We start from the raw sequence: 24,624 nt of genomic DNA on the forward strand, positions 1-24,624 counted from the left end.
AAAGGAAAGCTATGACAAACCTAAAGAGCATATTAAAAAGAAGAGACATCACTTTGCCAACAAAGGTGCATGTAGTCAAAGCTATAGTTTTTCCTGTAGTCATGTGAAGATGTGAGAGTTGGACCATGAAGAAGGCTGCACGCTGAAGAATTGATGCTTTCCAACTGTGGTGCTGGACTTTTGAGAAGTCCCTTGAACAGCACGGAGATCAAACCAACCAATCCTAAAGGATATCAACCCTGAATATTCATTGGAAGGACTGATGCTGAAGCTCCAGTACTTTGGCCACCTGATATGAAGAGCCGACTCATTGGAAAAGACCCTGATGCTGAGAAAGATTGAGGGCAAAGGGAGAAGGGGGCGACAGAGGGTGGGATGGCTGGATGACGTCATCAACTCAGTGGACATGAGCTTGAGCAAACTCTGGGAGATGGGGAAGGCCAAGAAAGCCTGGCTTGCTGCAGTTCTTGGGGTTGCAAAGAGTTGGACAGTACTTAGTGACTGAGCAGTAGAGCTGTGTACTGCTCTCATCTGAGATGCCTTCTTTCCATTGCTTGAAATATTATGCTCCATTTACTGCTAAGTCTTTGGCATTGAACGTTGAAGTAAAGTCTGTTATCATCAACTATGCCTGTTGAGAACCATCAGCATGAAAGGATTAATGAACTATTTTGCATGTTTTTTCTCTGCGGTGTGACAATAAAGCAAGAGGTAGTTGAGCAAATTGCAGTTTTTTATTTTCATATAGTACTGTAGTTGTGTAAATGACTTTTACTGTGGCAATTAAGACTAATTGTACCTACTTTTGTTAAGCTTGATTATGCTGAAGATGCTACCGAACGGCGCCGTGTCCTAGAGGTAGAAAAAGAAGACACGGAAGAACTGAGGCAGAAGTACAAGGTACTTAAATGAAACCATTCTTGCCAGTGGGGCTTTCGCACTGAGATACTCATTTTGGTGAGAACAATCCTTTGACAACAATATTTGTTTGCCATTTGGTGTTGATTAGCCTTAGTCCTCAGGTTTTTGTTATTTATTGCTTCTGTAAAAACTATAGAGACAATAATAACAACCATTTTGTATGTCTGTTGTGGAGATTACATTAGTGTTTGAAAACAATGCCTGGAATACATTAGGTAATAATAGTAAGAATTGGTGAGTCCTTTGAGAGCTTGGTACCTATTGATAAGCCTTTTTTTTCCTTTTTTAATGGATGAGGTGTTTAAAGAATAACAATTGAGAACTTTAGTATCTTCCTTTTTAAGCTGATAGTAATAGAAAACTGTAGCTTAGAATATAAGTTAGCTTTAGCTTTCAGAATAACTCACGAAGGCATCCCCCTTCCCTTCTCTACCAGGAGGACAGAAATGAATCACCAGAGACAGTTGTAGACCATAGTCAGCCCAGAGGTGGGCACCAGAGAGGTCTACGGAGCAAACCTCTGTCGTGCTGTGTGCTCAGTGGCCTCAGTCATGTCCTCCTTTGTGTAGCCCTGTGGACTGTAGCCTGCTAGACTCCTCTGTCCTTGGGATTCTCCAGGCAAAGATACTGGAGTATGTTGCCATTTTTTCCTCCAGAGGATCTTCCCGACCCAGGGACTGAACCTGCATCTCATGTCTTCTGCATTGGCAGGCAGGTTCTTTACCACTAGCACCAACAGGGAAGCAAACCTTTACTAACCCTTATCTTCCATTAGTTCCCCCATTTGCTGCTCTAGAAACTCAAAGTCCTTTTCCTTTGTCTTCTCACTTCTCTAAGAAGTTACTGTTACTTTGTTACGATGCATATAAGCTCAAGTTCTAACCGCCCCTTTTGAGTTAGCCAGCACTGAGTACTCGGATGTGTATGCATGATGCCCCTGGTAATAAATTTCTGATTGTTTTTCTCTTGGAAATAAAAGACCAACGTATTTACCTTTTAAGATGTTTTAGTAAGTTCAGTCTCTACTATGAAATAGGTAAATTTGAAGGTAAGAAACAGATTTAGTGAAAATTATCATATATAAACTGATTTTGGTCTTGGTATTTAAGGTGAGCAGAAAGAAAAGGGATTCATTTTTAAAAACCTGTGTTCTACCATTTAAAAAAAATGTATAAAGCAAAAACTGACAACTACAAGTAGAAATGTTAAATCTATCACAGTAATGGGAGATTTTAATATATATCTCTCAGTAATTGATAAAAGTAGAGGAAATATCTGCAAGGATGTTTGGAAGATTGGAACAACACATTTAACAAATTTCACCTAATGCTTTTATAGAGCTGTGCATCCAATCACTTTGAAAATAGCAACTTTCAAATGTATATGAAACATATATTTTAAAAAAAAATTTTTTTCTACCATGTTTGGTGTCATAAAGTATGAACAGATTTCAGAGAACTGAAGTCAAGTTTTGTTTGTGTGTGTGCTTTTTTTCTCATGTCCAGCACGTTGTGGCCCCACAGACTGTAGCCCTCCAGGCTCTTCTCGTGGAATTTTGCAGTCAGGAATACTGGAGTAGGGTACCATTTCCTCCTCTAGGGGATCTTCTGGACCCAGGGATCAAACCCACCTCTCTTGTGTCTCCTGCATTGGCAGGCGGATTCTTTACCACTAGCACCACCTGGAAAATCAAGTTATCAAGCCACAAAACAATTAGCTTTTTAAAAAGTTTTTTAAAACCTTTCAAAATTAAGATATACATTTTTATTTGTCCTGCCAGTAGAAGCAGCGATCACAATAGTAATTGCAAAATATTTTGGACTGAAAGATAGAAATGTTACACATCAAAATCTGTAAGGTAAGCTAAAGAAATATGATATTTTATAGCAAATATATGCCCTTAAATGCTTACCTTAGAAAAAAGAAAGGCAGGAAATAAATGAAGTAAATGTTTCTCTTGGGAGGTTAGCAAAAGAATAGCAAAATAACCCAAAGAATGTTAAAAAAAAAAAAAAAAGTAATGAAGATAATGATAAGAACAAAAAAAGAATGAAGCAGAAAACAAATATACAACAAATCCAAAAGTTTGTTCTTTGACATACTTGTGGTGATATTAAGAAAGAAAAGAACATAGAAAATCAATATGAATAATGAAAAGAGAGGATATCATTGTACATGTGGCAGGCAGTAAAACAAAAATAGTATGGATAACTATGCTTTGAATGTAAAGATAGTTTTAAGTAGACAAATTCTTAAAATATATAACTCCCTAAAATAGACTTGAATAGAAATAGAAAACCTCAGTAATCTTATAACATGTATAAATTATATAAGTTAAATATGTAGTGAAAAATCTTTCCATACAGCCCAAATAGCCACTACTGCATTCTATCAAAAATCATAAAAGAAATAACTTCGGCATTGAACAGCAGGTATTCCTGATCTTCCAGGGAATTGAGAATGAAGAAAAAATCCTAGCTCGTTTAATGAAAGAGACTAGTACCATAGATCCCCTGGAGAAAGAAATGGCAATTCACTCCAGTGTTCTTGCCTGGGAAATCCCATGGACAGAAAGAGCCTAGCAGGTTGTAGCCAATGGGGATTACAAAAGAGTCGGACATGACTTAGTAACTATAAAAAACAACAGAAAGTACCACCTTGAAGATAAATCCTGACAAGGACAGTTAATTATATGACATATAACACAAATGCAGATTTTTTAAATTTTTTTTCTTTTTTTAAACTTTTTTTAATTGGAGGATAATTGCTTTACAGTGTTGGTTGGTTTCTACCATACGTCAGCATGAATCAGCCATAGGTACACATTTGTCCCCTCCCTCTTGAACCTCCCTCCTACCTCTCACCCCATCTGACACCCCTCTGGTTTGTCACAAAGCACTAGACTGAACTCCCTGTGATACACAGCAACTTCCCATTAGCTAGCTATTTTACACATGGTGATGTATATCCTAAAGGAAATCAATCCAGAATGTTCATTGGAAGGACTGATGTTGAAGCTGAAACTCCAGTACTTTGGCCACCTGATGTGAAGAGCTGACTCATTTGAAAAGACCCTGATGCTGGCAAAGACTGAAGGCAGGAGGAGAAGGGGACGACAGAGGATGAGATGGTTGGATGGCGTCACCGACTCAATGGACATGAGTTTAAGTAAACTCCGGGAGTTGGTGATGGACAGGGAAGCCTGGCGTGCTGCAGTCCATGGGGTCACAAAGAGTCGGACACGACTGAGTGACTGAACTGAACTGAATGTATATATTTCAGTGTTACTCTCAACTCGTCCCACCCTCTCCTTCCTCCACTGTGTCCATAAGACTGTTCTCTATGTCTGAGTTTCTATTCCTGCCCTGCACATAGGTTACAGATGCAAATCTTAAAATACCAGAATTAATTTAGGATATACCATAACTAAGTTATCCCAGGAATGTAAGATTGATTTAATGTTAAAATCAGTTTATATGGTCAACCATGTTAAGTGACTAAAGAGAAATAACTATGTTATCATCTTAATAGATTATTCGTTCATGATGTAATGTCTTGTCTACCTAACCAAGAAAGGACCTTTTTTAACCAGATGGAATGCCTACAAAAACTATACAGGAGACATCATACTTAATATTGAAAAGTTGAAAACTTTCCTTTTGAGATAGGGAAGCATGACAGGGATGCCTCTTGTCATTGTTTCCATTAAATATTGTGCTTGAAGTCTTAAGCAGCAAGGCAGTAAGGCAGACAGGTAGAAACAAATATATAAGATGAAAGGGAGAGACAACTGTCTTTTGTTTGTAGCTATGATTATGTTCAGAGATATCCAAGAGAATTTACAGATGAGTTACAAATAACAGAGTTTAGCGGAGGCTTGATACAAAATCAAATTTGAATTTGCATATGGACTGTAGCCTGCCAGCATCCTCTGTCCATGGCATTCTCCAGGCAAGAGTACTGGAGTAGGTAGCCATTTCCTTCTCCAGGGGATCTTTCCGACCCAGGGATTGAACCTGGGTGTCCTGCATTGCAGGCAGATTCTTTACCAAGAATCTGAGCCACCAAGGGGTGCCATCTGCATATCAACAATGGAGAATTAGAAGCTGGAGATAACGAAATGTCATCAGTTGTAATAGCAAAGAAGTATATGAAGCATTTGAGTATAGATCTAATGAGATGTGGGAGACTTAAGAGAAAAATTCTGAAGCATTATTTTCAATGAGGCATTAAAGAACAATAGATTTTAAAAATGAGATTTTTTATTATGGTCATGAATTAAAAGATCCAGTATTATAAAGGCATTTGTTTTCCCTCAATCTTCCTATATATTCAAATCAGTCAAATAGAAATCCCAACAAAATTTTGTATGGAATTTGATAAGCTGATTCCAGAATTTATATGGAAGTGTAAAGGCTCAAGAATAGTCAAAGCATTCTTAAAGTATAAAATAGAAAGCTACAGTAATTAAGATGTGATATTGGCACAAGGATAGGCCAATGGAACAGAAAAGAGAGCCCAGATGCTGACCCTTACATATTAGACCACTTAATAAGAGAAAGGTGATATTGCAAATAAGTGGGGAAAGGAATGAATTTTTCAGTAAATGATTCTGAGACAGTTGGTTATCCATATGGGAAATAGTGACTTTGAACTTCTACCCCCATCAGTGTAGTTCAGTCCAATTGCTCAGTTGTGTCTGACTCTTTGCAACCCTGTGGATTGCAGCATGCCAGGCTTGGCTTCCCTGTCCATCACCAACTCCTGGGGTTTACTCAAACTCATGTCCATTGAGTTGGTGATGCCATCCAACCATTTCATCCTCTTTGCTCTTCCCCTCCCGCCCTCAATCCTTCCCAGCATCAGAGTCTTTTCATCAGGTGGCCAAAGTATTGGAGTTTCAGCTTCAGCATCAGTCCTTCCAATGAATAGTCAGGACTGATCCTTTTGGATAGACTGGTTGGATCTCCTTGCAGCCCAAGGGACTCAAAAGAGTCTTCTCCAACACCACAGTTCAAAAGCATCAATTCTTCGGTACTCAGCTTTCTTTATGTCCAACTCTCAAATCCATACATGACTACTGGAAAGACCATAGCTTTGACTAGACGGACCTTTGTTGGCAAAGTAATGTCTCTGCTTTTTAATATGCTGTCTAGGTTGGTCATAACTTTCCTTCCAAGGAGTAAGCAAGCGTCTTCTAATTTCATGGCTGCAGTCACCATCTGCAGTGATTTTGAGCCCAAGAAAATAAAGTCTGTCACTGTTTCCATTGTCTCCCCATCTGTTTGCCACAAAGTGATAGGACCGGATGCCATGATCTTACTTTTCTGAATGTTGAGTTCTCAAGAGGCAGGTCAGGTGGTCTGGTATTCCCATCTCTTTAAGAATTTTCCACGGTTTGTTGTGATCCACACAGTCAAAGGCTTTGGCACAGTCAATAAAGCAGAAGTAAATATTTTCTCTGGAACTCTCTTGCTTTTTCGATGATCCAGCAGATGTTGGCAATTTGATCTCTGGTTCCTCTGCCTTTTCTAAATCCAGCTGGAATGTCTGGAAGTTCACAGTTCACATACTGTTGAAGCCTAGCTTGGAGAATTTTGAGCATTCCTTTGTTAGTGTGTGAGATGAGTGCAATTGTGCGGTAGTTTGAACATTCTTTGGCATTGGCTTTCTTTGGGATTAGGATGAAAACTGACCTTTTCCAGTCTGGCCACTGCTGAGTTTTCCAAATTTGCTGGCATATTGAGTGCAGCACTTGCACAGCATCGTCTTTTAGGATTTGAAATAGCTCAACTGGAATTCCATCACCTCTACTAGCTTTGTTCGTAGTGATGCTTCCTAAGGCCCACTTGACTTTGCATTCCAGAATGTCTGGCTCTAGGTGAGTGATCATACCATTGTGATTATCTGAGTCATGAAGATCTTTTTTGTGTAGTTCTTCTGTGTATTCTTGTCACTTTTTTTTTTCCCATTTATTTTTATTAGTTGGAGGCTAATTACTTTACAATATTGTAGTGATTTTTGTCATATGTTGACATGAATCAGCCATGGATTTACATGTGTTCCCCATCCCGATCCCCCCTCCCACCTCCCTCTCCACCTGATCCCTCTGGGTCTTCCCAGTGCTCCAGGCCCAAGCACTTGTCTCATGCATCCAACCTGGGCTGATGATCTGTTTCACCCTAGATAATATACATGTTTCGATGCTGTTCTCTCGAAACCTCCCACCCTCGCCTTCTCCCACAGAGTCCAAAATTCTGTTCTGTACATCTGTGTCTCTTTTTCTGTTTTGCATATAGGGTTATCGTTACCATCTTTCTAAATTCCATATATATGTGTTGGTATACTGTATTGGTCTTTATCTTTCTGGCTTACTTCACTCTGTATAATGGGCTCCAGTTTCATCCATCTCATTAGAACTGATTCAAATGAATTCTTTTTAACGGCTGAGTAATATTCCATGGTGTATATGTACCACAGCTTCCTTATCCATTCGTCTGCTGATGGGCATCTAGGTTTCTTGTCACTTCTTAATATCTTCTGCTTCTGTTAGGTCCATACCATTTCTGTCCTTTATTGTGCCCATCTTTGCATGAAATGTTCCTTTGGTATCTTTAATTTTCTTGAAGAGATCTCTAGTCTTTCCCATTCTATTGTTTTCCTCTATTTCTTTGCATTGATCATTGGGGAAGGCTTTCTTATCTCTCCTCGCAATTCTTTGGAACTCTGCATTCAAATGGGTATATCTTTCCTTTTCTTCTTTGCTTTTCCCTTCTCTTTTCTCAGCTATTTGTAAGGCCTCCTCAGACAGCCGTTTTGCTTTTTTGCATTTCTTTTTCTTGGAGATGGTCTTGCTCCCTGTCTCCTGTACAATGTCACGAACCTCCATCCATAGTTCTTTGGGCACTCTATCAGATCTAATCCCTTGAATCTATTTCTCACTTCCGCTGTATAATCAAGGGATTTGATTTAGGTCATACCTGAATGGTCTAGTGGTTTTCCCTACTTTCTTCAATTTAAGTCTGAATTTGGCAATAAGGAATTCATGATCTGAGCCACAGTCAGCTCCCAGTCTTGTTTTTGCTGACTGTGTAGAGTTTCTCCATCTTTGGCTGCAGAGAATATAATCAGTCTGATTTTGGTATTGGCCATCTGGTGATGTCTATGTGTAGAGTTTTCTCTTGTGTTGTTGGAAGAGGCTGTACCCCCATACTGTACAGTAATCAACTACAGATGGATTAAAGATTTAAATGTAAAAAGGGAAAAACATAGAGTTTAGAAGACAGTATAGAGGATTTTCTCTTCTAGTTGTACCTAATTTATCATTTACTTATTTTTATTTCAGTGATACTTTATAATGAAAATTGTTGAGCACACAGGAAAATTGAAAGATCTATACACTGAATACTTATATACCTACCATGTATATTCTAAAATTAATATTTATAAATAAATAAAATAAAAATTAATATTTATAAATAGTTTTATTATATTTCAATGACCTCTTTAAAAACAACTGTATTGAGAATCCATGCCTTTTAAAATATCTTTTTGATTCTTCTTCCCCAAAATTGCCAATTTTTTGGTAAATGAAACTTTTGCCTTTCGGTTACTATTTCTGCCTTTTTTTTTTCTTAAAGCATTATAAATTTTCTTTATTTTATAATTTCTTTCAAGTCTCTATTATCTGTAGTACTTCATAAATGTTTTTGTAATTTGCTGTTTCTAACTTTCTCACAGTGATTTGTTTCCTTGTGTAGTTTGCAGTTTTGATTGTCATCTCATTTGATACACTGTCAGGAATATAAACATTTTAGAGAATGCATTTTTATTGTTTTTCAAGTAAAAGTTATCAAGTAACTAATACGTGAAATATCGAGTAGTACACAACCTCCTTAAATTTTACGTTATATTTTGAGACCCTTTCTCTCCTGACCAAGAAATTATTTCACTGTTTTTTTTTTTTTTAATTTTTTTATTAGTTGGAGGCTAATTACTTCACAACATTTCAGTGGGTTTTGTCATACATTGATATGAATCAGCCATAGATTTACACGTATTCCCCATCCCGATCCCCCCTCCCACCTCCCTCTCCACCCGATTCCTCTGGGTCTTCCCAGTGCACCAGGCCCGAGCACTTGTCTCATGCATTATTTCACTTTTGAACTTTGTGGAGATAGAACAGGAATTACTTATTCTCATTTTATTGATCAGATTTTTTTTACTCAGAAATCTGATCAACTTTGAATTACACAGCTCCTGAAACCCTCTCCCTTTCTTTTTTTTTTTCCCCCTCTCCCTTTCTTGATGTTTCACTCCTTTATTTCATATTTGTTCTTCACCTTCACATGACCTTGGAACCTTGACTTTAGTAACTTAGCCACTCCTTAATTTATAGTTCTTGAACACCACAGATTGATTTTTTCCTCCTCTCAACACTTCAATTCCAGCTTCCTTTCTTCCTAATCCTTTTTGTCATGCCTGCTTACCAAGAACCTATCTCCACTCAGTACAAATACTTGCATCCTTCATTTCTACATCATTGCAGTAGTATAGTCTGGGACTAGTGCCAACTCAGTGGACTCTCAGAACTGCCAGGGAATCCTTTCATGCTTTATCTTCCTCTTAGTCTGTTCAGCTGTCATTCTCAAGCACTGATCCTCAAGCTCTCACCTTCCCTCAGCTACCCTTGTCCTTCTTGCATCTTTTCTTACTCCTAGTAGGAAGCGTAGAGACAATTTAGACTATCAAATGAGAGTGCCTTCTTCTACCTATAAATCTACCATCAAACTTTGGTCTATCTGCTCCCATCCTTAAATGTTTTTCCCTCGTTTTCATCGTTTGTCAAATGAAGTTCTTACCTACATCTGAATTCTGGATCCTAATCCTCTCTGTCTTATGAAGAAGTTTACATCTTTTTTCTTATGTTGGCAAACTTACTCATTCATTTCCTATCACCAGTAAACATACTCACACATTCTTAGGGGAAAGGGACCACTAAAACCAAAATAAACTTCACTCTATTGACTCTTAATCACTGCAGCTACTATTTTTGAAAGAATAGTCTACACTCACTGCCTTCCATTCTTTTTTTGTGTGTGTGAAAGTTGTATGTAGTTTTAAAGCCAAATAGCTTTACCACATTTTAAAGCCAAATATCTCTACTACACTTTTAATGGGGAAAAAAAATGCTGTCCTATTTTGATACCCTTAGTATCAATATTGATAAGATATTTAGCAAATATGTGTAAGATACAAAAAGCAACTATAGATACTTGTGTTTAACATTCTGCTCTATTTAAGAAAAAGGACATTATCAATAACTTTATGATCCCATCCCATTTCCTTCCTCTTCCCGAGGTAAGCACTATTCTGAATTTTGTGTTTATCATTCATTTATGTTGTTTCAGATAGATTTTTTTTGCTGCTGTTCACCCATATGTAATATATAGTTTAGTAACTTAGCATATTCCCAGTGTTGTACAACCATCACCATTAATTCTAGAACATTTACTTTACTCCCAAAAGAAACCTTGTACTCTTCAGCAGTCATTCCTCATTCTTCCCCCCACCCCACCAGTTCTCCTTCCCCTGGCAACAACTTTTTGTCACTATAGATTTGCTTATTCTGTTCATTTCATGTAAATTATTAATAAATCATTCATTATGTGGCCTTTTGTATCTGACTTCTTTTACTTAGCTTTATGTTTCCCAAGTTCATCCATGTAAATAATATATATCAAAACGCCATTCCCTTTTTAATAATAAATAATAACTATTGTGTTTAATAATATTAAATTATTAATAATTTAATAATTAAATTAATGTTTAATTTAATAATAGTAAAATGTTAAATTTAATTATGACTGAATAATATTACATTGTATGAGTATACTGCAGTTTGTTTGGTTATTCATCAATTAATGGCCATATGAGTTGTTTCCACTTTTTTGGCTATTGTGATAATGCTGCTTTGAACATCTTGTACAAGTTTTGGTGTGAATATATTTTTCAATTCTCTTTTGTGTATACCTAGGAATGAAATTGGTAGTTAAATAGTAAGTCAGTGTTTAACTTTTTAAGGAACCACCACTCTTCTACAAATGGTTGCACCATTTTGCATTCCCACCGGTACTATGTGAGAGTTACAATTTCTCTACATTCTCTTCAACACTCATTTTCTTTTTTATTATAGTCATTGTAGCAGGTATGAAGTAGCAGTATCTTCTTGTGGTTTTGGTTGAGCACCTTTTCATGTGCTTATTGACCTTTTAATGATGTTTTTTTGAGAAATGTCTATTCAGATCTTTTGTGCATTTTTTAAAAATAACACTATTTCTTAAAATTAAAAAAAACGTTTAATTTGTTTTATTTTTGGCTGTGCTGGGTCTGAGTGGGGGCTACTCTGTAGTTGCGATGGAAGGGCTTCTCATTGTGGTGGCTTCTCTTGGGGAGCACCAGCTCTAGGGTGTGTGAGCTTCAGTAGTTGTGCCACACAGGCTTAGTTGCCCGGTGGCATGTGGAATCTGCCTAGACCAGGAATCAAATCTGTGTTGCCTGCAGTGGCAAGAGGATTATTAACCACTGGACTACCAGGGAGGTCTGTCTTTTGACTGTTTTATTAATTGTCATTTTATTGTGTTATAAGAATTCTGGAATGAGACCTTTGTCAGATGTATGATTTGCAGGTATTTTCTTCCTTTTTTTATTGTCATTTCACTTGATAATGTCCTTTGTTGTTCATAGTTTTAAATTTTGGTGAAGTCCATTTTATCTTTGTTTCTTCCGTTGCTTGTGTTTTTGATATCATATTTAAGAACCCATTGCCTAATCCAAGGCCATGAAAAGTTACACCTATGTTTTACACCTTCGAAGAGTTTTATAGTTTTAGCTCTTACAGCTTTGGGTCTTTGGTATATTTTGAATTAATTTTTGCATGTCAAAATTAACAGGAAAGGGTCCAAATTCAGTCTTTTGCCTGTGCCTACACAGTTGTCCCAGCATTATTTGTTGAAAAGACTTTTTTCCCCAATGAATGGCCTTGGCACCTCATCAAAAATCAGTTGACCATAAATATATGGGGTTTTTCCTCTCAATTATATTCCATTGATCTACATGCCTTTGGAGAAACACACTTATTACTGTTGCTTTGTAGCAAGTTTTGCAATTGAGAAGTGTCAGCCTTTCTACTTTATTCATCTTTAGGATTGTTTTGGCTATTCTTGGTCCCTTGCAGTTCTGTGTGAATTTTAGAATAAGCTTGTCACTTTCTACAAAGAAGGCAGTGCAGTTCTTTCATTATTTATTTATTAAATCTTTTTACTTATTCTGTTTTTGGCTGCACCTTGCAGCATGTGGCATCTTAGTTCCCTGACCATGGATTGAACCCTGCATTGGAAGTGCAGTCTTTTTTTTTTTTTTTAAATTAAAAAAAATGTATTATGTGTTTATTTATGGCTGTGCTGGGTCTTCTAGTTGCGGTGTGTGGGCTTCTCATTGTGGTGGCTTCTCTTGTTTCAGACCACGGGCTCTAGGGCGCACTGGCTCCAGTAGTTGTGGCACTGACTCATGGGCCCAGTTGCCCCATAGCATGTGGAATTTTCCTGGACCAGGGATTGAACCCATGTCCCCTGCATTGGCAGGCAGATTCTTAACTGCTGGACCATCAGAGTCTTAACCACTCGACTGCCAGGGAAATCCCCCATCTGGGATTCTGATAAGGATTATGTTGAATCTGTAGATTGGTTTGGGGAGTATTGCCATCTTGACATTGCTAAGTCTTCCAATCCATGAACACGGGATGTTTTTTCATTTATTTAGATCTTCTTTCTTTCAGTTTTTAAAAACTGAAGTATAATTGCTTTACATTCCACATGTATGCACTAACATATGGTGTTTTTCTCTTTCTGACTAACTTCAGTCAGTATGACAGACTGTAGGTCCATCCACATCTCTACAAATGACTCAATTTTGTTCTTTTTTATGGCTGAGTAATATTCACTTGTATACATGTACCACCTCTTTATCCATTCATCTATCTTTGGACATTTAGGTTGTTTCCATGTCCTGCCTGGCTTTTGTAAATAGGGCTGCAGTGAACAAGTGTCACTTTGAATTTTGGTTTTCTCAGGGTATATGCCTAGTAGTGGAATTGCTGGGTCATATGGTAGTTCTGTTTTTAGTCTTTTAAGGAACCTCCATACTCTTCTCCACAGAGGCTATATCAATTTACATTCCCACCAACATGTAATAGGGTTCCCTTTTCTCCACTCTCCAGCATTTATTGTTTGTAGATTTTTTGATGATGGTCGTTCTGACCTGTGTGAGATGATACTTCATTGTAATTTTTGTTTGTATTTGTCTAATAATTAATGATGTTGAGCATCTTTTCATGTGCCTTTTGGCCATCTGTATGTCTCCCCTGGAGAGATGTCCGTTTAGGTCTTCCACCCATTTTTTGATTGGATTGTTTGTTCGTTTTTTGATATTGAGCTCCATGAGCTGTTTGTGTATTTTGGAGATTAATCCTTTGTCTGTTGCTTCATTTGGAAATATTTTCTCCCATTCTCTGGGTTGTCTTTTTGTCTTGTTTATGATTTCCTTTGTCATGCAAAAACTTTTAAGTTTAATTAGATCCCATTTGTTTATTTTAATTTTCATTGCTTTAGGAGGTGGGTCCAAAAGGTCTTGCTGTGGTTTATGTCAAATAATGTTTTCCCTGTATTTTCCTTTAAGAGTTTTATAGTGTCTGATTTTACATTTAGGTCTTTAATCCATTTTTAGTTTATTTTTGTGTAGGGTGTTAAATAGTGTTCTTATTTCATTCTTTTACCTAGAGTCGTCCAGTTTTCCCAGCACCACTTATTGAAGAGGTTGTCTTTTCTCCCTTGTATATTCTTGCCTCCTTTGTCATAGATTAGGTGACTGTAGGTGCTTGGGTTTATCTCTGGGCTTTCTATCTTGTATCATTGATCTATATTTCTGTTTTTATGCCAGTACCACAGTGTCTTGATTACTCTAGTTTTGTAGTATAGTCTGAACTCAGGGACTCTGATTCCTCCAGTTGTTTTTCTTTCTCAAGATTGCTTTGGCTGTTTGGGATCTTTTGCGTTTCCATACACATTCAATGTTTAAGTTCTCTGTTTCAGGTCCTTTGTGTTTCCATACAAATTCAATGTTTAAGTTCTATATTTCTCTTGTTAATTTAATCCTATGTATTGTGGTTTTTTGGGCTTCCCATGTAGCTCAGCTGGTAAAGAATCTGCCTGCAACGCAGGAGACCCTGGTTTGATTCCTTGCTTGGGAAGTTTCCCTGGAGAAGGGATAGGCTGCCCACTCCAGTATTCTTGGGCTTCCCTGGTGGCTAAGATGGTAAAGAATCTGCCTGCAGTGTGGGAAACCTGGGTTCAGTTCCTGGGTTGAGAAGATCCCCTGGAGGAGGGCATGGCAACCCACTCCAATATTCTTGCCTGGAGAATCCCAATGGACAGAGGAGCCTGGTGGGCTACAGTCCATGTGGTCACAAAGAGTGGACACGACTGAGTGGCTAGGCACACACACACACATTCTAGTTTTTTATGATAGTGTTATTTTTTATGTTGATCTTGTATCCTACAACTTTGCTAAACTCATTTAGCAGTGAAATGGCAAAAGCAGATAACTGTCTTAGAAGGGAACAAATGTCTCTCTTCTGATTTTAGGGGGCAAGCTTTTAGTCTTTAAGTGTGATGTTAGCTGGCGTTTTTCATAGATAGCATTATCAGATTGAGGAAGTTCCCTTCTATTCATAGAGAATGCATCTTTTTTCACCCTTTTTCTGTTAACTTTTGTAATCAGTATTTAATTAGATTATTTAGGAGTGTTTTATCTAGTCAGTTTATCTTCTAATTTCTTTTTTCCTCCTAGTCTTTCTTAATTGGAATATTGAATCTAGTAATAGATAAAGTGATTTCAAGTATACTTGGATTTAAATCTGCCATCTTTTTTTGTCTTCTCTTTTTACCCACCTTCCCTTCCCCTACTTCTTTTCCTCTTTATAGCTGCATTCTTTTGTTGGTCTCAGCAAGAAATGTTGGACTGGGAGATTTCTAGCATATTGATGATGTTATTGTCATGAAAATGAATTAAATACCCAGGGAGAAAGGAAAAATACAGTATCAGAGATGAAGATTGAACTTAGCAGCAGACTAAACACAGCAGAGGATACAATCTGTAAAATTGAAAGCAAGTCAGTAGAAATTATCCAAACTGAAATTGAAAGAAAACATTAAAAAAAAAAAAACCAAACACAACAGAGTATCTAAGATCAATGGGGTAATATCCTAACAGTTTAATGCAATATTTTCAAAATCCTAATAGGAGAAAGTAGAGATAATGACTGAGAAGTTTTTTTCTTTTTTAGTGGGACATAAAATAAAAAGGTGGGACATTTTGAAAACAAATGAAATATGTGATAAAGTGATCTCAGGCCCTTGGGAAGAAGAAAATTCAAACTTCTCTGGAACAACTTAGGCCTCAAAGAACTCCTGTAAAGGGAATTTACCTGATGGTGCAGTGGCGCTTTCACTGCTATAGCCCAGATTCAGTCCCTGAATGGGGAACTAAAATCCTGCTAGTCACACACTTGAAAAAAGAACTCCTAGATAAAGCTTCCCCAAATAAGAGATCATAGTCAGATCATAAATCCAACTGAGAAACTAGACACTGTGGGCTTGAGTTAATGGAGGAAAAAAGAGAGACAAGTCAGACCTCTTAAGACTTAAGATTCTAAAATTGTAAGCACAGATTAAAGCATGTAAGACAAGCATATTTAGTATGTTTAAGAATAAATTGGGCTCTTTCAACCATCTTGGACTCTGGAGGCTTGCTGGGAATAGGACTTCTAAAACAACAAATATGTCTGGAAGGTTGTGGTCCGAGGCCATTTTTGTTGGCTATAAGCGGGATCTATGGAACCAGAGGGAACCACACAACTCTCCTGAAAATTGAAGGTGTATATGCTTGAGATGAAACTGAATTCTGTCTAGGCAAGAGATGTGCTTATGTGTGCAAAGCAAAGAACAACTCACTGACTCCTGGTGAAAAACCTAACAAAACCAGAGTAATCTGGGGAAGGATAACTCACACTCAAGGAGACATGCTTCATACCAATTCCGAAACAATCTTTCCTGCTAAGGCCATTGGATCCAGAATCAGTGTGATGCTGCTACTCTTCAAGGATTTAAACTTACTGAAAAATAAATAAACTATGGATTTGTTTAAAAAAAATTTTTTTTAAGGAATTGAGATTATGAATAAGGAAGGGTACAAGACTTATGGGGAAGATTTAATAGCATTTTGCACAAAGTTGAATTTTGAATTGTAACACATCTGAAGAATGTAGCAAAAAGTGGAAAGAGGGAGGGCAAGAAAAAAGAGAAATGGAAAATACACGAAAAAAATGAGTTACATGGTAAAGAATGTAAAACTAATGTGTTTAACTCTATCTAGAGTTCCAGAATGAAAGAAAAATGGCAGAGGCAGTGTTCAAAGAAGAGATCCCAGAATTGGATGAAAGACACAACTTACATATTCAGGAAGCCTAATGAATCTCTCGAGCAAGATACAAAGGAAGTGTACACATAGACACATCCTGGTAAAACTGTACAATATCAAATAAAAGACAATCTTTGAAGAACTGTTATGAGGAAATCAGAATACGGTGTCAGTTCTGTTATTGATGCAATCTAATGGAATGTTGAATATGCTCAGAACAACCATCAACCTGTAATTGTACACCCAGCAAAAATATCTTTAAGAATAAAGATTAAAAATAAATTTTCAGATTAAAAAAATCCATTTGCCAGCAAAAGACTCATCTAAAAGAAATTTCAAAGAAATTACTTAGGGAAGAAGGAATGTGGTTCCCACTGAAAGACTTGAGATACAATAAGGAATCTCTTGTAATCAATATGCTTTTGCAGCCACCATTGCTAGAAGATGGATTCCACTTGGCACTTCTTTTTGTACGGCTCACTTTTGAATCAAAGTCTCATGAAAATACATTTCACAGGAAGAGATGGTAGATCATATATCTGCACCTTAGTTTTCAGGAAAATTGGGCATCATAATGTGCCACATATTCATTTTTCAATCTTAACTAGTCTGTCCAAACTAGTTCAGTACTGGCCTTCCACAAAATACAGCAACCTTTTCTTGCTTACTAATTAAGTAGCTCAACTTGAGAAGTGGTAGAGAGATGTTAGATGATAGAGACGCTTTGAAAGTGTCCAAAAGATACTAAACCAAATAAAAAACCGATTGTAGAACCTTTGCAATGAGATTTATCTTTAGGTCTGTTAACTAGAAGGAGCTGCTCATGAGAGTAATGGCACCTACTCTGCTATAAAAGGCTAGCAAAGCAATCATGTATCACTCCTTTCCGCTTCTCACCCTTCTGTGTTGTTCAGTTCAGTTCAGTTCAGTCACTCAGTCGTGTCCGACTCTTTGCGACCCCATGAATCGCAGCACGCCAGGCCTCCCTGTCCATCACCAACTCCCAGAGCTTACTCAAACTCATGTGCATCGAGTTGGTGATGCCATCCAGCCATCTCCTCCTCTGTCGTCCCCTTCTCCTCTTGCCCCCATTCCCTCCCAGCATCAGGGTCTTTTTCAGTGAGTCAACTCTTTGTATGAGGTGGCCAAACTATTGGAGTTTCAGCTTCAGCATCAGTCCTTCCAATGAACACCCAGGACTGATCTCCTCTAGGATGGACTGGGTGGATCTCCTTGCAGTCCAAGGGGCTCTCAAAAGAGTCTTCTCCAACACCACAGTTCAAAAGCATCAATTCTTCAGCACTCAGCTTTCTTCACAGTCCAACTCTCACATCCATACATGACCACTGGAAAAACCATAGCCTTGACTAGACGGACTTTTGTTGGCAAAGTAATGTCTCTGCTTTTCAATATGCTGTCTAGGTTGGTCATAACTTTTCCTTCCAAGGAGTAAGCGTCTTTTAATTTCATGGCTTGCAATCACCATCTGCAGTGATATTTGGAGCCCCAAAAAATAAAGTCTGACACTGCTCCACTGTTTGCCCATCTATTTGCCATGAAGTGATGGGACGAGATGCCATGATCTTAGTTTTCTGAATGTTGAGCTTTAAGCCAACTTTTTCACTGTCCTCTTTCACTTTCATCAAGAGGCTTTTTAGTTCCTCTTCACTTTCTGCCATAAGGGTGGTGTCATCTGCATATCTGAGGTTATTGATGTTTCTCCCGGCCATCTTGACTCCAGCTTATGCTTCTTCCAACCCAGCGTTTCTCATGATGTACTCTGCATATAAGTTAAATAAGCAGGGTGACAATATACAGCCTTGACATACTCCTTTTCCTATTTGGAACCAGTCTGTTGGTCCATGTCCAGTTCTAACTGTTGCTTCCTGACCTGCATATAGGTTTCTCAAGAGGCAGGTCAGGTGGTCTGGTATTCCCATCTCTTTCAGAATTTTCCACAGTTTATTGTGATCCACACAGTCAAAGGCTTTGGCATAGTCAATAAAGCAGAAGTAGATGTTTCTCTGGAACTCTCTTGCTTTTTCGATGATCCAGCAGATGTTGGCACTTTGATCTCTGGTTCCTCTGCCCTTTCTAACTTCAGCTTGAACATCTGGCAGTTCATGGTTCACGTACTGTTGAAGCCTGGCTTGGAGGATGTTGAGCATTACTTTGTTAGTGTGTGGTGCTGCTGCTGCTGCTAAGTCACTTCCGTCATGTGTGTGAGATGAGTGCAGTAGAATTGTGCAGTACTCAGATGAGTACTGAGAATTGTGCAGTAGTTTGAACGTTCTTTGGCATTGCCTTTCTTTGGGATTAGGATGAAAACTGACCTTTTCCAGTCCTGTGGCCACTGCTGAGTTTTCCAAACTTTCTGGCATATTGAGTTGCAGCAGTTCCACAGCATGATATTTCTATTTGTTACAGTCTACTAAATCAATGTCATGACCTACTAGTGGGTCACAACATATGATTTCGAAAATTCTGCTTTAGGAAGGTCCTTTTTAATGAATCTGTTGGTAAATTCTCTTTTTATCTAGAAATGCCTTTATTTCATCATTTCTCAACCAATTTTCTTTTGGTATACAATTAAAAATGTTTTCTCTCACACTGAAGCATACTGTTTTCTATCTTTTTTTTTAAATTGCTTTTGAATCTGCTATCAGTCTGATTATGGGTGATCCTTAATTTTTTTCTGAGTAGTTTTATGATTTCATTGTCTTTGATCCCATAACTTAGAGTTTCACTAGCGAGTATTAGGTGCTTCTTTTTCATTTAACCTGTGTGGTGTACCTTGTGCTTCATGTACCTGTGACATCCTGTCTTCTGTCCCTTCTGAGAAGTGTTCAGCCGTCGTATCAGTTGAGATGTGGTTCACCTGCCATGAAACTCATCCTTTTAAATTGTACAGTTCAGTGGTTTTTAGTATATTCCACAAGGTCATGCAGCTATTGCTGCAGTCTAATTCCAGAACATTTTCACCACCCCTGCTACATCTAATTTGAGCTGTTTCTTGACTCTCTTTTAGACCATCCCCTAAATAGTTAATTCATTAAAAAACTTTTTACAATTAGGTTTTTCAGTTGTAAAAATCTCATTTGGTTCTTTCTGCAATTTGCATAGTTTTTTGGTCTTGTTTTGTTTTTTATAATAGTGTTTTATGTTTCCTCATATTTGTAATTCCACTTTATATTTTAAACATTTTATAGTTACTTTATATTCTATAATAGAATATCCCAAAATCTGAGTTCTTGGGGGCTTAAATCTGTTACTTATTTTTTGTGACTCTTGCTTGTGATAGATTTATTTCCTTTTATGTGTGTAGTAATCTTTGATTATAACTCCTGTTTTGCTGATCCTAATCTAGGGAAAAATTGGGGACCAAAATTGAAGATGCTTTCTGAGAACATTTTTTATCCCTTCTGCCAAGACCCAGAGACACCGAAGTTTCCAGCCCACTTCCAGGTTCTTTTTCTTGTTAGTGAGGCTTCTCAGGTTTAGCTGCACCACTTTGCTCAAACCTTAAGCCACATTGTCACCCGTATGTCCTAAGGCAAGCCCTTGCCCATCACAGCTCTAATTTCAGTTTCAGGTCATAGCTGATTTTTAAATTTTGTTTTGTTTTTTTTTCTTCTTTGATTGTCCCTCTGGGGATTTACTTTTCTTTCTATGGTTCCTGCAATACAGTGAAAATTGTGTTTTATAATATCTGGTTGGTTGAGGGGCTTTTAGCCAGGGATAGGAGTAGGGGATGCCACAGTATCTAATCCACCAGACTGCCAAAAGCGAAGGTGAAATTAAGGTCTTTCAACTTTTATTTGAAGACAGCTCTTAGTATAACCACACACTAATTACCCCACCAAATTGCTACTTGTGTTCTATCTGACTTTAACTGGTACCATTAAATGTTATGAAAAGCCCTTTTTCTCTCTTCCAATAAGACTGCTTTTTTATAACATTCACCAAGTTCATTTTTTTTTTGTTTGTTTGTTTTATTTTGTGGTTCCTGTAGGATTATGTTGACAAAGAGAAGGCCATTGCCAAAGCGTTGGAAGACCTTAGAGCCAACTTTTACTGTGAACTCTGTGATAAGCAGTATCAGAAACACCAGGAATTTGACAACCATATCAACTCCTATGATCATGCACACAAGCAGGTGAGGAATAGTTATGAGTATACGCCCCAAAACTTGTTGACTGTGGTTTCTTGTATCTGCCTGTCTTTATCTGAGATTGTCTGACTGACTTGAATTTTTTTCAGTGACAGAAGTCCTGACATAGACCTCATCCTTCTAAGATTGTAGAGTGAAGAATTGTGAGCTTCATGCACAAAATTTTTGGCTTTGAATGGTTTCTAAATTTGCATTTAGTTTGATAATTCAGCTAAGGATCACTGGGAGATTTGTTTCCCTTTCACCCTGTTCCTAAATTTGTTAAACTTTGAACAGTTATCTCAGGCTTTGGTCATTTCATCTTCTGTTATCTAAGAATTCATGCTGTGTTGGGTATTTCCTATCAGTAAGTCATTTTGTTACTTGGTATACCTTGTAAGATAGATAAATCTTGAGAAGGGAAATAAAGTTAGATGCTATTGTAATTTTAACAAAAAATTCTGATGCTGCATGTTGAAGAGCTTGCTGAAAAATGAATTACACCTTCTTAATGGCCTTTTTTTCTTTCTTCCCATTCATTGATTTAGAAAAGTAAATTGTTCCTAACTAGTTACCAGCATAAAGAAGGTGCAATAATTTCCTTGGGGGATTTTAGAAAGAGGAAATGAATCTTTAAACATACTGTAGGACAATTCTGGCTTATTAAAGAATTTTGAGACATTTGATTGTAGGTGACTTTAGCAGAACTTGCCAGGTCTTCGGGGGCACAGTGGTTATATTTGATAAATTTGTAAGATTTATGAGCATTGATTGCTGAAGTGCTCTTATAAACTGGACATGTTGAACCGTTTTTCTGATCTTTGCTTCATCTTCCAACCAACCATTTCAGTGCATGTAAAAGGCAAGCTTTGACCAAGTTTTCTTTTACTAGCATAGCAATAGTTTATAAGCTGGTTGTGGTCTTCCACTTTTTTGCAGCAATCTGTTCTGTAGTTAACCACACCTAACCAGTTTAAGATTTAAGAATCTGCCATTAATAGAGTTGTATTGAAGACAACTTTTCAACTTTATATGCAACTTTGGACATTGTTTTAATATATTGTCAGCTCTGCTTGATTTGAAGAAAAGAAATAAAGAGAGCATATATATGAACAAGACATATTAGCAATTACCGTACTATTTCAAAGACTCATATATCAAGAAAGACAAATGCTACAGTGACTGTTGCATCCAATTTATTGGATCCAAATTATTGTATCCAATAGTTTTTTTTTTAACTTTTTGGTGTGTGTAAGTCAAATTTGGGAGTTTTTTTTGTTTTTGTTTCGTTTTCTGGAATTAACAAAGATATTTAGCATCTAAATATATGTCTACCATTTTGGGTTCATGAGAATTTCTTTAAGAGATTTCTTTAAGAATTGTATTTGATAAATTAAAAGAATAGTTACATGTATATGTGTAACTAAATCATTTTGCTGTATACTTAAAACTAACACATTACAAATTAACTATACTCCAATATAAAATAAAACATTTTTTAAAAGTTAAGACTCCAGAAGAAACTTTAGACACCAAAAGAATATTAAGAGAGGCTACATTTCTAGTTGATAAGTTTCTTGACTTCCCTTTCTTAGAAAAAAATGAACAAGGAAGTGTAATTCAAACTTGAATCATGTGTTGACTTGCTTTCAGCAGGAAAAAAATTCTGTCAGAGCAAAACAGATTGGCAAATTAAATCTGAGAAAACGTCAAAACTAATAAAATTCACATTGACGATAATTAATGTGATGGATGATGATTTTTAGTGATGTGCTCTCAGTTTGAGAGTAGTAAAATTATTATAGCTCTGGTTCATTTGAATTTCACACGTTTATTCTCCTGTGCACCTTGTGTGGACTCAGTTCTCTCACCACTTTTCTCTTCTGTAGTGATTCTTCACCTAGGAAGGTTTTGTCTCCCAGGAGACACTTGGCAATGTCTGGAGACATCTTTGATTATCACAACTAGAGAGATGGTGCTAATGGTACCTAGTGAGTAGAGACTAAGGATGCTGCTAAACATCCTAAAATTCACAGAAAAGCTCCTTGCAACAGAGAGCTCCCTGGCTCAGAATATTGATCAGTAGTGCTGAGATTGAGAAACTCTCTTCTCTTAGAACTATTGAAAAACTTTCAAGTACCCATGAAACTGTGTGGCCTTTGTTTGGTACAGACCAGTTTCTATCATTTTAAGCCCCCAGTTGTAAACATTTATACTGTGCTCATCTAAATGATCTCGGATATTCATTTATTACTCTGTTTTAGAATATCATCAAAATGAAAATAAAAAATTAAGGATTTCTTATTTGAATTACCTTATCCATTAATATAAAATATATCTGTGATTCCTGGTCTGGCAAAAAAAATCTTTAGCTGGTATGATTAGTGAATGCATGTAAGTTGATTTCTTCATCTTGATCAAAATCCCATCTTAGATATTAAACAAAGAACAGATGCAGTATAAGTTTGTTATTACAGTTCTACTTTTTCCTGCCTTTAGGATTTCTAAGGAGACTTTAATTGACCTTAGTACAAAACAGCTAAATAACTTCTAAGAAGAGGAGATAGGTCCTATTTTTCATTCCTCTTTGATGGACATGAACTTACCATACAAATGGACCTACCATTTTCCAAATTTATGCTCTAAAATCATAAAGACACCCTGTCTTGTCTTCCAGGCAGGCACACAGGATTATTATGAATCTGAGATAATAGGTAAGTACATTCAACCCTGTATTAGTAATCCATAGTTTGCATCTTCTATCAAAGTTTCACCATTAAAACTTTCCAGAGAAATAATCTATTATGCTAGTGGTAAACTTCCTAGTATAGGTAGGATCCTGAACAAGCCCTTATCTTTATTAAGCACAAATAATTGCTAGTGGTAAAGAACCTGCCTGCCAGTGGAGGAGACATAAGAGACACGGGCTTGACCCTTGGGTTGGGAAGATCCCCTGGAGAATAATGGCTGTCCACTCCAGTATTCTTGCCTGGAGACTCCCATGAACAGAGGAGCCTTGTGGGCTACAGTCCATGGGGTCGTGAAAAGTTGGAGATGACTGAAGCAGTGTAGCGCGCACACACAGTCTCTCAAAAAGGATCTATTGGTCACCTTCATTTGTGGTGATTTTTTTAATCCTCCCCACCTCCTTGGTGCTGTGTACATTCACTATTTACTATTCACTAGTTTTTCTCAGTTTTCTAAGATAATCTTGTGAAGAGAGTCATTAATTTGCAAGTATTATAACCCAGCTTGATTTTCAGAGATGAAAATCCTACTTAGACATTTTGGCTGTTTTTAGCAGTTTAACACTGTTTAATAGTGATAATTTTGTACATTTTGAGATCTCCAAGGATAAGCCTTCCATTTCTCAAGAGGTAATCCAATCTGTGATTCATTTTTATGTAAGTTAGTTTAATATGCCTGAGTGTTCAATAAACGTTAGTATTCATCTTCTACCTTTGTTGGCTTAGTTGTAAAAGTTAAAGTTGACTGTGAAGCAAAACACTTCTCCATCTCTACCTCTGTGCCTTTTTATTTTACATAGCTTTTAAAAACACATATCTGCTAATGGATATACAGTGGAAACCATTTTCTTTAGCCTTGCAAGGTTTAAATTCCAAACTCCAAAGAATAGTCTCTTCCCCAGAGGTAAATTTGTAGCAGCACAGTGGTTAGTGCATTATTTTAACACTGATGTGTTTTAGTTTTGCTTTGTTAGTGCCTTGTTACTTATTCAGGATTCTTCCAGTCTTACTCTTTTATTTGTGCCACTAAGGGGCCCTCCTCACTAGCTTCCAGTATATAAGCTAGAGATCACAAATTCCCCCAGATGCATGCACAGTTGACCCTTGAACGACATGGGATTAGGGGTGCCAGCCCTCCATGCAGTCGAAAATCTGTGTAAGATTTGTTGTTGGCCCTTCGTATCTGAGATTTTTCTCCCTATCGATGGTTCCATATCTTTGGATTCAACCAACCCCAGATCTGTAGTATTTATTATTGTACTGTAGTATTTG

At 37.2% G+C, this 24,624-nt stretch overlaps 1 protein-coding gene across 8 annotated transcripts in view; it reads left to right on the forward strand.

Moving 5' to 3' along the window:
* Positions 1-24,624, forward strand: part of GPATCH8 (G-patch domain containing 8) — a 90,661-nt gene that overhangs the window by 47,930 nt on the left and 18,107 nt on the right. For 7 of the 8 annotated variants that reach the window (XM_043466760.1, XM_043466790.1, XM_043466775.1 and 4 more), the window contains 3 exons: positions 814-900; positions 20,468-20,611; positions 23,283-23,319. In XM_043466760.1, coding sequence (XP_043322695.1) covers positions 814-900; positions 20,468-20,611; positions 23,283-23,319 — 268 coding nt within the window. The remainder of the gene's footprint in view (positions 1-813; positions 901-20,467; positions 20,612-23,282; positions 23,320-24,624) is intronic. The other variant, XM_043466768.1, reaches the window with a different exon arrangement.

Source organism: Cervus canadensis, chromosome 1 (assembly GCF_019320065.1).
Source record: "Cervus canadensis isolate Bull #8, Minnesota chromosome 1, ASM1932006v1, whole genome shotgun sequence".
Taxonomy (NCBI): domain Eukaryota; kingdom Metazoa; phylum Chordata; class Mammalia; order Artiodactyla; family Cervidae; genus Cervus; species Cervus canadensis.